Genomic DNA, 16,009 nt, shown 5'->3' with positions numbered 1-16,009 from the left:
CAAGGAAGAGTATGATTATCCCAAGGTAGGAGTTAACGGTAGGAGTAAGAGCGGGCCAGAGGCTGCTCCTGCCGTCAGGAGGGGCAGGTGACGGCTGCAGAAAAGGAATGGCTTCTGTGGACAAGGAGACACTCAGGCTGCATTGGGGGGAACTACGTGGGAAATCTGGGCTCGTTCACGTTCTGGGCTCATAAGGAAGAGAGCGCACGTCTCGGTTGTCACTGCACGACGTGCAACTAAGAGGGTTTCCTTGTTAAAAAAAGACATTATAGAGGGTTGAGGGCGGGGCCGCGCCCGGGGGTCCCTCAGCGCGCCCGGGCTCTGCCGCCCCCGCGCGGCGACCGCGGGAGCTGCGGGGCCTCCATGGCAGGGGTGCGGCTGCGCACGCGCAGCGCTTCCCGCCGCCGGAGCTGCCCTCACAGCGCCCTCAGTGTCCCCGCAGTGCCCCCACTGCCCTCCAGAGGGGTGAAAATCAGCCTTCGGCGGCACCGAGACAGTTGTCTCTAAAGGCACTACTCTGGAGAACGGATTGAGTCCTGCCAGCTCACGGAGCTGGTGAAGGCTGGAATTCACGCTTGAATGATTTCTGCGTTTTGGATAAAGGTAACTTGTGTGTCATAAAAATGTTCTCACAAAGATGTAGGACAGAGGTGCCTTAGATACGGAGCAGGGACTGCCTAGGCTCAGTGCAGAATGCTGAGGGCAATGTGAGCCACCACTGCTGCATTTTGGGGCAGAGCTCAATTCCAACACATGAAACACAATCACAGACGCTGTGCCCACGGGTCTGTGTGCTCAGAGTGAAAGCAGAAGCTGTACTTCATTTACATCAGTCGTACACTAAAGGGGACACATCCTTAACCACAGTGCCTACGTGCACACCCATTTTCCGCTGGTATCAAAGTAGGTAACCTAAGGGGGGTGGTTTAAAGGAGAAGGAAGAGAGACAGGGAGACGACATCCTCTAGATTTGGCCAGAATATGAGAGAAATAAAACCTTGGCAGTGTATCAATAAGAAATTGTTTGCCCCAGGAGTTACTGAATGAAATGAATAAGGTTGCCAATCCCAGCCAAGCTAACTTGAGGTGGTCTTAGTAGAGGACAGTGAACAGAGATGTGTGCTCCACAGCATGAGACAATATGCAAAAGCCTTTCAGCCAAAAATCAAGACAAGAGGGAAGAGGACCAAATGGCAAAGTGACAGATCTCTGCTGTGGGAGAGCTGTTCTCAATAGGCTTTACTTTAATGTAGGCACTCAACTGCCCTCCTGGCAAACAGTCCTCCTGTGTTTAATATTAGGCTGTGGAAATGAAGCTGAACAAAGGAACAGTTTGATTGTATCTTTTTGCATAACGCTATGTAATAAACGGCATTTAATTCCTTACTGCAGCTCCAGCTCAATGTTAAACTAATGCAAAGACAATATAACTCCTAAATCACATATATACATAAAATGATGATGGTCTGAAGGGCACAGGAAAAACAAAGTCCAAAAGGCAGTAGGAAATGGGTGTAAATTAAAATGGCAGAATAGATGCAAATATTCTTTGCAGGGAAATCCATTGAAGGATACAATTGCAATAATCATTTCAAGTCAAGCTCTACTGTTTTAAAGGACTCTTCTCACTCTTTAGAGTTAGTTCAGCTCTAAGGAAATTATACCCTGCTCTGAATGGCTTCCAGATACTGATTCATGGGAGGTCTCAAAGAGGAAGCTTCTCTAGTGCTAAGTAAGCCAGCCTGGAGAACTGGATGTGAACTGCTCTGCCACAGATTTGCTTTGTGACCTTCTGTAAGACCTTTTGCATTCTTGTTTTCTTCAAAGTGGAGCAACTGGTATTCTCTTACTTCAGAATAAGATTCTGAGACTTAATTAATAAATAATTGTAATTTACTGCTCCTGCTCTGCAAATTCCAGTGCAAAAGCCCGTGATGTAGGAGCTGAGGCTAAATCAGAGTTTGAGGACAGAGAATGTGCTCTGCATGTTGCTAAGCTTGCTCAGTCACCTTGAACATGTCATTGTTCACCAGACTTTGCAGAGCAGCCTGAGATCCAGCTGAATCACACAAGAAGAGCACATCAGCTCCATCTCTTTGGCCAGTTCACTGTTGCATTCAATTTTCACTATTTTGACATTATCCCTGCCATTTAACAGTCTACAAAATTGCCTGTTCTAGCCTGCTTTTCTAGGTCTTATCCTTGTATGAGATTTTAAAATACCAGTGGAGGAATCTAAATTACCTTCAGAAATAAAAATCTTCTACATGGCAAGTAAGTATTATTCTTATTTACTAAGATTCTGAAATAAAAGTCTGTTTGGTAGAGGTTGATCTGCTTTTATATATAATGACTCAAATATCACAGATTTTGGGAAAAAAGTATTAAATGAAATAAAGCCATAAATATAATGACTGATACAAGAAAACTGCACTTGGAGAATTATGAGAACATTTTCTAAAGCAGTAAGACAGTAATTTCAGGTGTCAAGGCTTTTGCTTCAGTGAAGTGTTTATTTTTAGCCTAACCATCATTATTTATTGATTTATGCAATGCCTCTCTCCACTCTAATACGCTGCACAGAATTATGAGCTACATACAGACCTCAGGAATGCAGAAGCCATTTACGACCATGCGAACCCCCACTGTTCACTAGATAATATTCTGCACTTCTTAGAGGCAGGAGATTAATTAGGTAACAAATTTCCTAAAATCCTTCTATATTTGGCAGCCTGCCATTTCCATACTGTTTCTACAGATATCACTGAAACTGCAGGACCTCCAAACCAGAAGCCAGCTGGGGAGCAACAGAGCAAAGGAAGAGTTTATCTTTTGAAAAAAAGACATTTATATACCCTTAAGTTCCGGTGTAAATGGCAGAGAGTTAAAATTAAACCTGCACTAAACTAAGTAAGTACTCCCATAAACCCCACATAGTTTTAGTAAAGAGAGAAAAATAAAAAGTATCATCAGGGAAAAAGGACAACTGTGATGTAAAATAGTTTAGGTTTTCAAGAGATTTATTGTGATCTACTTACAGAAACTTTTTTTCCCACATGTGGGAAAATAATGCTCTTGCTGAGCAGGTAAATCTATTTCAGTTCTTTAGATCATGGTTCTTGCCTATCTTTCTGCTCAGCTCAAGTCACTTGTCTATAATAAGACAGCATATCATCTAAACTTCGGTAAAGTGGTTCCTGCTTCGGGGTGTCACTGCTGTCGGTCTGCCCTGGAGGTGCCGCATCCTGGGTGCTGCAGCCACCGGCCTGCGTTCCTGGCGGCGCATCCTGGGTGCTGCTGCCACAGGTGTGCGTTCCTGGTGGCACATCCTGGGTGCTGCACTCACAGACCTGCGTTCCTGGCGGCGCATCCTGGGTGCTGCACTCACAGACCTGCGTTCCTGGCGGCGCATCCTGGGTGCTGCTGCCACAGGTGTGCATTCCTGGTGGCACATCTTGAGTGACACAGCCGCAGGTCTGCATTCCCGGCGGCACATCCTGGGTGCTGCAGCCACACGTGTGTATTCCTGGCGGCACATCCTGGGTGCCACAGCCACAGGCCTGCATTCCCGGCGGCACATCCTGGGTGCCGTAGCCATAAGCCTGCATTGGAAAGGGCACCTCGGGAGTGCCATAGCTGTACCCGTGCATTGGTGGCACCATCCCTGGCATGCTGTAGCCGTAGGCCTGCATTGGAAATGGCACCTCAGGAGCGCCGTATCCGTATGCCGGCATGGAGGGCGGCACAGCCCGGGCTCCGTAGCTGTAAGCCCGCATTGGTGGCGGCACAGCTCGGGCACCGTAGCCATAACCCTGTGGTGGTGGCAGCCTGCCCTCATCGTCGCTGCTGTCATCCTCCCCTGATGATGCCTCCTGAGTGTCACGGCCACAGGCCTCTGCTGGTGCTGCCTTATCCTGGACATTGCTGTCAGAAGCAGCGCTGCTGCCGCTGCCCTGCACCGATGGCATCTGTTGGTTCTGTGCTCTCTCTGTTTCCGGTTTTTCAGAGGAGGTTTCAGGACTGTTCAAACTCCGACTTTGGTAATTATCATCTTTCTTTTGTCCCAAAAAGTAATCAGAAGGTGGTGCAAATTCTGGATCTCGCTCATCTCTAAGTTCTTCCTGTTTCTTTTCCCACAGCCCAAACATCAGTTCTGTTAGAAACACGAAAATGGTAGATTTAGCATGGATTTCAGAGGCTAAATGTCAGTCAGAAAGGAGAGAAAACAAATTAGCAAACAGGATATGCAACTGTGTAAAGCCATACTTTTCCACCTAGTACTACATGGAAATACGAGAACCTAGTGCAGATTCCTTCACTGAGCCACATTTATTTCACTTTGCATTTTAGAGTAAGCTGTCCTAATACCTGCTTCATAGTACAGTGCTGCTTGGGTGTCAGACACTAGGATTCCTCAGAGGTAGGAAAAAATCAGTGTCCAGCAGGAATAGGATTTAACAGATAGGATCTGAAAGTTTGGAGGTTTCACAAAACCACAGAGTTTCCCTCACAATGTCTCATCACTTTTTAGCCTTGTTGTGTACCTATTTGTGTAAAAACATCCTGCCATCATGTAGCACAAACCACAAAAGTACATCAAGAAGAAATCACATTGAAAGACAGTAAATCATATGAACTATGAAATTTATCAGTCTGTCAGTCTGTCTGGATCATCCAGAAATGGAATAACTCACATAGAAGAAAAAATTATGGGGATGTTACAGCAGCTACTGGCACTAGTTGGTCACTGCCCTGGTCACTGGATAGTCATTGATACCAAGGCAGAAAGGATTTCATTGCTTCTCAGTCTTACCATACTTTGTCACAAGACAGAAATGAAAGTAGCAGCATGTATTTTGTTTCCCAGCGATGTTTCTGAATCTGCATTTTCTTACCTTTGCCTTTATCCCACTCTCGGACATAAGGCACGCCAGGCTTTGTATCTCTCCTCTCCTGGATAACAACCTCCACCTTCCTGCTTGCTGCAGTAACTCTCGGAGGTTCTGGTTCCTCGGTAGCAGCTTTCACCTCTGTGTTACAGGAAGAGACAGTAGGGTTTGTTAGTTATAAGATAAAACCTATATGAACCTCACAGGTAAAAATAAAGCTGTTAGCATGGTATCCCTATTTCATCTCCCGGAGAAAATGATTTACATTCTTATTCTTCTGAACAACTGTAACAGTGAGCAGTGACACATTACTGTTCTTCCTTTTCAGAACACACCATTAATCACTTGCATAGAATTCTGACACAGTGAAATATTAGCTACATTTTACAGTGGGAGATAGTAAAAGTTGACTACCAGTGTGTCATAAGGGAGACAGTGCAGAGATAGGATTAGAATTCAAATTCATCATCCTAAATCCTACAGTCAGCTATATCTCCAAGATACAGACTGCACTGAAACTGTTATAGTGTATACTGTATGATATAAAAAAATAACTTGTTACTCCTTTTTATTCTACCTCTTCTTAATAAAAGAAAAAGCTAGTAAAATGTCAGCAACTCGAACCTCCACCTGCATAATTAACCCACATAATTCCTGCTGTCAGGTGGGAATCAAAAAAGGGCTACAATCTACATACTACATTTCTACCTACATTATTAATCTATTTCTAGCATGATTTTATATCTACACACATATGAACTCTCACTGTGCTAACATTACACTAATTGTATATACAGAACACACAATACCAATATATATTAAATGTCCAAACATAAATCTAAATTAAAGTCTGCCTGTCCATAGATCAAGTACAAGTTGAAATAACAAAAACTTAAAAAGGCAGCAGGTCATACCTCCATTCTCCAGTTTTAACGCCTCTTCTTCTAATCCTGCTTCTCTTAACTTTTTAACCTTCCGTGCTCGTAGTTTGGACAGCCGTGCATCTAGAGCTGCCTTTCTCTTTTCTTTTAGCTGCTCGCGTTTAGTTCTCTGATCAAGTGTCTTTTAACAGGAAAGAAAAACATGAATTAATCTCCCCTCACAAAGCAACTAAAAGCAATCCTTATCAATACCAGGTTTACCAGCAAAACCAGGCATCACCTGGTATAACCCTTACAGAACAAATCCAAGACAGTGAGCATTGAGACAAGGCTGCCGTGGTGTCCCAGTTTGCTCTTTCCACTCATACCTGCTCCCTCAGCATGTCCAGCGTTGCCCGTTGTTTATGCCTAAGTTCTTGGTCACGAGAAAAGGCAAAGTAACCAACACCAAGCTGTCTGGCCTCTGATAAAGAGAAAACCAATAAATTTAAGTTACGCTTAGTGTACAACAGACAGTAACTACAGGCACCAGGCACCCTCTGTCAGGCATGGAATTACTCCCAACAGCATTCATTGCACAGATGGCCAAAAAGGGCTTGTTTTAGATGATACATAAAGTGAAGCTCTCTGAAGGAGAACATAGGAGGAGTTTTTGAGAAATACATTTGAGAAAAATACAATCTGATGAAAAATGGATCTAGATTTAAGTACTGGCAAATTGGAACAGTTATGGCACATACCTGTCCTTTTTCATACAGACACAGGAAGTAACTTTCCCTTGCTTCCTCTACAACTAATCTCTTTGGTGATACAAAGGTCAGTGATATAAAGTATAGCAGTGTACCATTTTCTCGAATGTCCTCATAATGTATGGGTCCCATGGGTTTTCTGAGGGCTTCTTCCTCTTCCTTTTCCCACTGCTGCCTCTGAAGTTCTCTTCTCATGTCTTCAGATAACAGAGTATTTCCATCAGGTTCTTGTCTAATAACCAACAACAAGTTAGGGATTTCAGAGCAGAACTTTTTACAGTATCAAACAGTGACAGTATGATTGGGTCTGAGCCAGTATTGCAGTTTTCACAAAACACAGATCACTGTAGGCACCACTTAGTGATACAACGTCAATGATTCTGGTATGTGACAACAGAATTACAAAGCTACCTCTAGAACAAGGTACCAGTAGAACATGTTAATAAAGACTAACAACATCATACCCTTTTTCAGAAGCTTTATGAAATTATTATCAAATCAGAAAATGGGAGATGAAATAATCAGTTATTGGCATCTGTGGGGATTCTAACAATCACATAGAGAAACATTTCAGATTTAATGTAAGAAAATGAAAAGTATTTGAAATAATAAAAAGCCATTTACCCTAGAGGTCCATGCCAAATATTAGTACCCAATATGGAAATAATTTTAACAGAAGACCTGTCAGCTGTTTAACAGAACAGCAAAATCAAACAAATGGAAGCCAAACAAATTAATTTTAAATATGATGAATTTGGAATTGCTAAAAGACTATCGTAACTTTCCAGGTTAAACAGAACCAGGAATCACTTCCCTGGCATTTAATGGAAGGTATAACAAAATACAATTTCTATACAGGGGCCTCAGTCTTAAAAGATACAATAAATATCTGAGATTACTGAGTCAATTTATTAAAACCTTTCTTTGCAAACTATGCAAATCTAGAGGAAGCAGTAGCATCTCCAACTATGGACTGAGAACGGGGTGACAAAGCACAGCCTCTCTTCCTTCTCATTAAAACAATATATGTTAAATACTGAGAGGAATACGCAGCTCCATTAGAGAAACCACACCTTTTCCCTTGAAGTTCCTGATCCATTTTAAGTAGACTTGGCAAATCCTTCTTCATACAGCGTCTAGATCGGCCCAAGAAATCAACATAATCAACCCTGTAATGAAAGAAAAAGAGATTTGATGTGAAACTCCTGTTTCCAGATTTATAGAAATCTTAAGCAGAAGGCAGAAACAGTGACACTTTTCCAAGGGTATTCATCACCTCACAGTCTCTCTGTGTGTGACAGCTGCCTCCACTTTTCATTTAACATGCTCCCAGGTTAAGGACACTTTGTGAACAGAGAATACAACAGTTGTATCAGGCATTTACTCAATCTCCCTTTGAGCTTCCTGTTCGCCTTGGCAATAAAATGGTGTAAAAGATGTTCAAAAGTAACAATGTCACGTAATTTTCACAACAAAATGAAACTCAGTCTAGTGCTTGCTTCCCGTGGTGGCAATAATGACACAGCATCGACTTCTTGCGGATATGAAATTGTTACAGTACATTTCAAATATCAGTCTAAGGCTCTTTCAGAATAGGCTGATAGTGTGCGTTCAACTGGCATAACAAAGGCTGACTAAAATGCAAGTAAAATGTTCCTCTGAAGCTATTGTGCTTCTTATTCAACTCCTTATAGGACTGAACACTTGATTTACAGTTGTCAAAAAAGCTGTTAAGAGCTGTACTTATTATCCTGCATTGAGCTGCCTCAATTATCCCACTCTAAATAACTAATATTACATCTGAAAAAGTATGTCTGCAATCTAGTTCCAAACCCCAAACTTTTAAAGATCTCTGCTTTTAGTAAGTTAAGCCTTCTAAGGGTATCTACAGTTTAGTATATACTCAGTGGCCTTCAGTTTTTATTGCATTGAAACATCAGTAGAAAAGAAATCTGCATTCTCTACAGTAAAGATTTAACTATGGCTGCAGAATAATTAGCATTAATTATGCTAGCACCCAAATATCCTCATTAGGACATGGCCTCACTGAGGTGGCCAATATATTAATAATAATAATAAGTGTCACTGACGACAGATGTAGGCAATGACAGCAAAGCACCATGTGAGCAGTAAAATGTATCAGTTTAATTTTCTGATACTTTATGGTGCTGGGAGCACAAAGCAGTTTGAGCCAACCACTCATTGGTAATTTCATCTTGAATTTGAGTATGATGCTGGTGAGGGGTCTCTGCCTCTCCACCTCAGCTGTCTGCTGGAATTCTGCTGGATTCATTCTCTCAGTTTATTCTGAGACATTACATTGCAAATCATATCTTGGCCAAAAAAACTGAAGAATAGTGGTGCTGTTTTTGGTTACTGCTGGTTTAAACTGATTCCCAGAAGTGAAATCTCATGTTCCTGAAGCATTTCACACAAACGGGCAAGAAAGATGTTTAGTCAGACTGGTTTTCATAATTATTTCTAATGTCTTGGATGGTTACTTCGAATGACACAGAAAACTGCCAGAGACTATTTGCTGTGCTGCAGTTAAAAAGCGTAAGAAATACTGGAAAAGAGTGTTCTATTTCAATCAGGGTTTCTCTACTTTAAGTGGAGGTCTTACTATGTAAGAAAGTAAGAGTGAATATTAAGACATCTCCCTTAGAGTACATTTCCCTGAATGCTGTTTCTCAAATCCTGGATGTAGATTCTATTGCAGCGTTACCTGCGTAGAGAGGAAAATAACACGAAGGACTGTCTTTAAGGAGAAATGAAAGAATGTTACCATCTCTTCTCAATGTGTAGTATTAAACAAAAAAGAAACAAAAGTGCCACTTCACAAACTTTGGAGAATAAAATTATTTTCCCGTGGAATTGTCAAGAGGTAGCCAAGGACAGAGAAGCTCAGTCAGTAGCACCAACCATTCTTCCTCCGGGTCCTCAGGTGGTGGAATGTCTGCGTCAGGCAGAGTCTCCTCATCATCTGACTCTCTTTCTGAAGTCTTTCCAGCAGCTTCGCTCTGACCCAGCTCCTGTACTTCGTGCCTTTTGTCGATGATCTTCTGAGTGAAATCCACCAGGTACAAATCCTCAGTTTCTTCATCTAAGGCAGAAAATCGATTCTCAAAGAACAGCCATGAAAAGAACAGAGCTGAGCACAAAATCAATACCAAATAGCTACAATCAGCTTTTCAGCTGCCAGCAATGCCCTTGCCCACACTATTGGGGAATTACTTAAACCTCATTCAGTGCCAAACAAACCCGGAGCTATCAATTGGCTCCACGGTGATAACATCTATTTCTGAATCGAAGTTTTAGGATATTGTGCACAGTACAGAAAAGGCTGCATTCTCTGCAGCAAAACATTCTCTGATCATTAACTGTTTCAGAGGCAAAGGGTTTGTCATGTAACAGCTCAAACACTTTCTTGATGCTTAACATTTGGTATGTTGGCAGCAGCCAAGCAGTCACAAGGGTACTTCTTAGAAAAGTAGAGAAAAGTGGTGGGGTCACGTGGACAAATATGGACATTAGTAAAGAAAACAGAGATTAATTACAAGGAGATTTGTATTCTGTTTTAATAACTATTTCTTGCAAGGGACTGAATGTGTGAGAGAAGAAAGGGACAGATTAGCATTCTCTAACCCTATTAGCTGCATGACTGGCATTGATATATGGACCAGCCAAACTCCTCTCCTGCTCCTCTTCTCTTCATAAAGGTCCAAAAATTAGAATGCAGGACAGAACATCAGCAATGCAATCCAAAGACTTCACAATGGAGAATAAATTAATTTTGTTTTTCTAAGATACTGTATTGAAAAAAACAAAATATAGTCCACCCACCTAATGAATGAGTCAAACAAGCCTCTAGTGCTTTACTACCTCAGGCTGTCCTTCAAAAAGTAATTATTTTCTTTTCTCTAGCAAATTTATTTTTTCTCCCTTTCAAAGCAGAATAACCCATGTGAAGCACTTTGCATGAACAACTTGAAAAAATTTCCCATGAAGACCAGCAGTGAATTCATAGTATAGCTGCCGTCAAACACCACACAGTCAGGAATACCAACTTTTAGGGTGAACTTCTCAAAAAACCTGTGTATATATATACATACACACACACATATATATGCAAAATACTCATTTTAGACTGGTTTTGTTCACCTGGAAAGTCGCCTTTTGTCATCTTCTCATACAGCTTTGCTTTCTCTTCTAGCTTCTTCCTGAAAAAAAAAAAAACCAAAAAATTAACATTGCAATCCCACCAGTTCCAAACACAGATCAAAGCAATAAATTTAGCCTTGGATAAATGGCATTGGAAAGTACTGGGAGTGCTTGAAATGTTTACTAGAAGTTGACTTATCCCTGGGTTTTGTTTTGAACCTTCAGTGGCATTTCTGAAGATACACAGTTATCCAGTTCCAGAGTTTATAGTGAAAATAATTTTAGTGAAGTTACAGAATTAACCTTAAGTGTAATCTGTCAAGTAGGCAAGAACATGGTGTAACGAGTATTCCACCTCTATTGAACTACTATGGTCTGGCAGAAAAATACTGGAACCTAAATTATTATTTGCAGGTATGAGATAGTGGAAGACAGTTTTACAGAAAAAAAGAAGAAAGAAAAAAGAGATAATGTGGAGTTAATCTTCAAAATTGAGAACTGTAGCTAATTTCTGGAATTGTAGACGACAATTTCAAAGAGCAAAGAATTACTTAAAGAAGAACAGCAAATAGCTTACAAAAGGCATGTTCAACGTATATATTTTTGTACAACCAACCCATTTAGAAAATGAGGCAATCCTTGCAAGAAAGTGAGCCATTTGCTGTTAATTCCAAGAAACACTTTGCTAGAGAATTCTAAAGTGTTGCTGCTCTGGCTTGTAATTCTAAAGATGACTTAAAAAACCCAAAAGTCATTAACCTGAGACATTTAGACAACTGCGATAATGTGAGGGAAGGTATCCCTGCATGAACATGACACTGCTGGGATGCAGTTTGTACACTACTGGTAAAGAGCACAGAATTGATGCTGGTCTTACAGTTTGGTCCAATGAGAACTGCTGGTCCAAAATGTGCATAACTTGCTTTTTGTGCTTTTCTAAACACCGAAAATCACATTCTACAAAGCATTCCCTTCTTACAGAGCCCAGGAGCTACCTTGATTGATCCAATATGTCCTGCTCTTCTGTCTTCTGCTCAACATCTTTCGAGGCTCGATTTGCAACTCCTGTGTTTTGTTTGGTCCAGATGCTTGGTTTCTGTAGAGAACCATTTTGTAACAACAAATAAGTGAAAATACCGAAATGGTAATGATTACAAACATATTTCAGCTCCATAATGCAAACACTGCAAATCAGTCATAAGAGACTTGGTAAATAACATGTTAAACATGTTTGACTTGAGACTTTATCTGTGCTGTGGAATAATGTCCTAATTTAACACAGACTGCAGTATGGTGTCAGAGGGAAAGACAGGCTGAGAAGCTAAAAAATCCCAAAGGCACTCAAAAATTGAGACAAAATCTGTTCTGGCAAAGATGTTAAAGTTAAAAAAAACCCCAACAAACAATCTTGCTGATTAAGAATGTAGTAACAAAGCTACAGATTGTTTCTATTCTCTATTACCCTCATCAGTTGGCCTGTTTGCAGCTTAACACTGTAAAAGCCGAGTGTGTTATGGCAGCAACAGCACATTCTGCTTCTAGAAAGCTACACAATGAGTAAAGCCCAGAGTGCAGTGAAGAGAAAAACACGGGAGATAATTCTGTGTTCATTATTACACATCACAAACACAGAGCAGAGCTTTTAGCAAGGACAGGGACTCCGGAAGAGTCTCCCATCCTCCATCCTTCAGAACCATACAAGATCTTAAATGAAAGAAACACCTTTTCCTATAGTTACCAGAGCTGTGGATCTTTAGGGAATGAAGATTAACAAGTGATTTAGATGGGCACAAGCACAATATTAAGTTTTCTGCTATGCATAAGAATGTCACCAGAAAATGAAATTTAAAGAACATTCTCATCACGTACATTTTATACCTGACCAGTAACATAGCTCTAAGCATTTATTCATTTATATTTTAATATTAACATCCTTACTTTAAGGGGAAAGAATAATGACAAAAAACAACAATGGAAAAATATTTCTACCTTGTTAGAGGTTCTGGGCTTTGCAAAGACACCGGCATCTTTCAATAGCTTTTCTTTCTTGAATTCCTCTTGCTTTCGGAAGAGTTCGGCTTTGAGATCTACCAGCTACATCACCAGCAACAACAAATGAATAACCAGGACTTATCACAAGCATATACATCAGTTACTGCAATAAATAACTATTTCTAGTAAAACAATCTGCCATTTACAGTTATATGAGCCTTTGATTGCATTTTTACGTGGAACTTCAAAGCACTGATCTGATCACATAGGCCGCTCAAGTTTGCAGCAAACACACAGAATGTAAATCATGATTAGGGATTAAAAAAACCCCCAAGGATATTCTTGGTTCTTTTCTACATGAGAATAAGGGAGACATAATTCCATACAGATTTTACCAGCCTCCTGAGGGCAAATAAATAGAGAAGGACCAATTAAACAACACAACTGAATATGAAAAGGGAACTTTTAACAATTATATAATGAATACAATCCTGTCTTGGGAAAACATTGATAAGAGTTTTCTTTCATATATTATGTATTGTTTCCCACTGCTTCATAAACTGTTTATATAGTTTTAGATTTTTGTTGTTGTTTTTGTTTGTTTGTTTGTTTTCTCCTAAATATATAAGTGGCATTGCCATCTATGATCAAGGTCCATCTCAGCTTTTATTAGGAAACATCAGCAGCAGGGATGTTATCTTGGAATTACAAAACTAGTCCGGAAGAGGATATTGTGCCACCTTCCCTGCAAATCCTACAGAAGACAAATTTCATAGATGTACATTAAATCAGGAAAGCAGAAGACTGTCAATAACATTTGTCCTAAGAACTAAAGCATTTGCTTTTCAGGTCCCTAGAATAATGACGTGCAATGCTGTAAAATCACCCTTTCCCCCACTGTTTAGAAGCGCCCTAATTTTATAATCACATCAGGAGTGAGGGCAAATCCAGCCCGGGCACAGCCCGGGTTTGGAGCGCAGTGTGTGCTCCCGGTCAGGAAGGTGAGGGGGCCAAACCCCCACATCTCACAGACCTGGGAAGCGGCACAGGGCGTCAGAACAGCCCTTTAAATCAGCATTTGCTGTAGGGACCGTGCACCTCAGTGGGCTTAAGGCGAGGGCACAGAACACCAGCACCACCAGCACCATTCCCCCTTCCCGGTACCCCGTCTTCCCTGGAAGCGGTGGCACCCCCGCACTCCCGGGTCGAGCCGCACGGCCTTCCCCGGCCGGGCCCACCCCGCGCGTGAGCGCTCCGCAGCCGAGCACAGCCGGCCGTCCTCCCGGCCGCCCCTCCGGCCACCCCCCCGGCCGCGCGTGGGGAGGCGAAGGGGCTCGTCCCGCCGCTCCCGGCCCGTCACCCACCGAGGACGCGGCCACGTCCAGCGGCTTCTTCCGCCGGTCCATGGCGGCCCCGCCGGGCGGCCCTGCCGTAAAGCGAGACGGGCGCGCGGCGCTGTCGCGACAGGCGGTGAGGGTGGGCGGGCGCTCCCCGCCGCCATGTTGGGAAGGTCAGGGCAGGGCATGAGGGCAGAAGTGCGAACTTGACTAACGGTACCCCGGAACGCCCAAATAAGGAATAGTGTAATCTTAGAGAAGTCCCAGAGAATTAGATAAGGGAAGTAACTCGAACGAGCAGGATGTAAACTAAGCCCCGTGTTCCCAAACAAGATAAAGAATGAGCGTCACAGTTTTTGGTGGGTGAAGGCAATGACGCTGTGCCTCCTCAGGAACTGAGGTCAAGACAATGGGGAAGATCTGGAAGGACCACTAAAGGACTTTCAATAGGGGTGTGGAATGAGGGTTTCCGGCAAGCACGGGCCAAACCCTTCAGGTCTCCCGTGGGAAACCTCCCCGTGCAGCTGCGGGGCTGGAGCTGCCGTGACTGGCGGGGATGCTCTGGGCTCGGCCACTGTGGCCAAGAACTGAGCTTGGCAGGGTTTCAGACCGAGCCAGAGCTGGGGTTGGGGCTAAATGAAGAAGTACATGTTTGAAACTTGCTACCAATGTTATCCCAAACACAGACTGGTTACCCAGCGCCAGCACCAGTTCACACTCTGAGGAGAGGTATTGCTGTTTTCTATTCTAGTTGGCTCCAAGTGGGGACATGAGTGGTAACCCTTGAAAGGCTAACTCACCTATTGTCAACACTTCACACTATCGTACATTTAAACAAAGGTATTCCAAAAAATTGCAAAGTTTGACTCAACCCCCTGTTAAAATTTTGAGGGGCTTGATATCATCAACAGAAAAAAACCCAACAAACAAACGAAACATCAAACTGCATCAAAAAGTCCCAAGCACAGCCAAGAAAAAAACAAACCAAACAAACAAAACAACCCCCCCCAAACAAACCCAAACCTGCCTTAGTTGATAGATGAGTGCCACACAGATGAGACCTGAACTGCTCCCTGGAGCTGGAGACAGCCACATCCCTCAACACCTGGCTGGGTTCAGCACCGCTCCCCTTTGGGTGCGTTGTTCAAACCCTGATGTGTGTCTGTTCTGTTGTCCTTGGCTCTCTGTCTGCACGGATCCAGCTGAGGGAGGTGGGATTTCAGTCACAGCTTTGCAGTACCAAAAAAATATGGTCCATAACAGCCAAACCCACCTACAGCTCTGTAACCTCAGAGAGGAGCACAGGTGGCTGTTGGGGGGCGAGGTTCAGTTTTACTTATGCTGGGAAGCTCTTTGCATCTTTTATCATCCACCTGAAGAAAAAGGACTATCTGATAGGTTTTAATTCAAAGTGATTCTGAAGATCCAAATTAAGTGTGGTTGCAAGAGGAAGCTACCTTTCCCTTGTCTTTATTAAAGTGGAAAAATATAAGGTTCTCCAATGTTGTTGCTTGGCATTGTGACAGCTGATAGAAGCACCAGATACAGTTCTTTTGATTTTCAAATGTGCTGCCTTTGTGTTTGGCAAGCTGGGACAGGCCCATATTTAATAGTTTATGGACACAGGGTTGCAAAGCTAACAGAGATACTCAGTCATCAGGAAATCTGCACAGGTATTCCAGGGAATGTGAAGTGTGCGTTTGGGAAAGAGCAATTTCTGGCCCTAGTGAAGCCGTCTTGCTTCTGTTTTTTTAAAAGGAGAAGGGGAATTGGTGAGAGACAACAGATACAGAGAAGTGCAGGTCATATCAGAGCCATGAAGTTTAGTATTTTAATCTGCAGTGGAAGAAGAGAAGTGAGCATCACTGAAAAATAGGACAAAGGAATGGAAACATCTGTGCTGTTCTAATTAAAACACACTTCAACAAATCACGCATTGTTTCCTGTTCAAACCTCACCTAACAACAACACTGAGAAGAAAAGACAGCCCAAACACAGCC

At 42.4% G+C, this 16,009-nt stretch overlaps 1 protein-coding gene across 4 annotated transcripts; it reads right to left on the bottom strand.

The window, feature by feature from the left end:
* Positions 1-3,002: 3,002 nt before the first annotated feature.
* On the bottom strand, positions 3,003-14,116 carry CCDC174 (coiled-coil domain containing 174). Of its 4 annotated transcripts, none has more exons than XM_027882357.1 (12): positions 14,037-14,116; positions 12,670-12,774; positions 11,676-11,776; positions 10,681-10,739; positions 9,442-9,622; positions 7,593-7,688; positions 6,615-6,751; positions 6,139-6,233; positions 5,804-5,951; positions 4,896-5,030; positions 3,393-4,153; positions 3,003-3,350 (listed from the first exon to the last, which is right to left on the bottom strand). In XM_027882357.1, the coding sequence occupies exons 1-12, from the start codon at positions 14,076-14,078 to the stop codon at positions 3,141-3,143; spliced, it is 2,070 nt and encodes a 689-aa protein (XP_027738158.1). In that variant the 5' UTR covers positions 14,079-14,116; the 3' UTR covers positions 3,003-3,140. The 4 variants fall into 4 exon arrangements, with proteins under 4 accessions (XP_027738158.1, XP_027738159.1, XP_027738160.1 ...); XM_027882358.1 differs by having other exon boundaries at positions 3,003-3,515; positions 3,558-4,153; XM_027882359.1 differs by having other exon boundaries at positions 3,003-3,620; positions 3,705-4,153.
* Between the last annotated feature and the right edge of the window lie 1,893 nt (positions 14,117-16,009).

This window comes from Empidonax traillii, unplaced genomic scaffold, assembly GCF_003031625.1.
Source record: "Empidonax traillii isolate 1590-97213 ecotype Southwest subspecies unplaced genomic scaffold, ASM303162v1 scaffold104:size2570737, whole genome shotgun sequence".
Taxonomy (NCBI): domain Eukaryota; kingdom Metazoa; phylum Chordata; class Aves; order Passeriformes; family Tyrannidae; genus Empidonax; species Empidonax traillii.
Note: the sequence above shows the minus strand (reverse complement) of the source record. Positions and strands in the feature narration are given on the sequence as shown.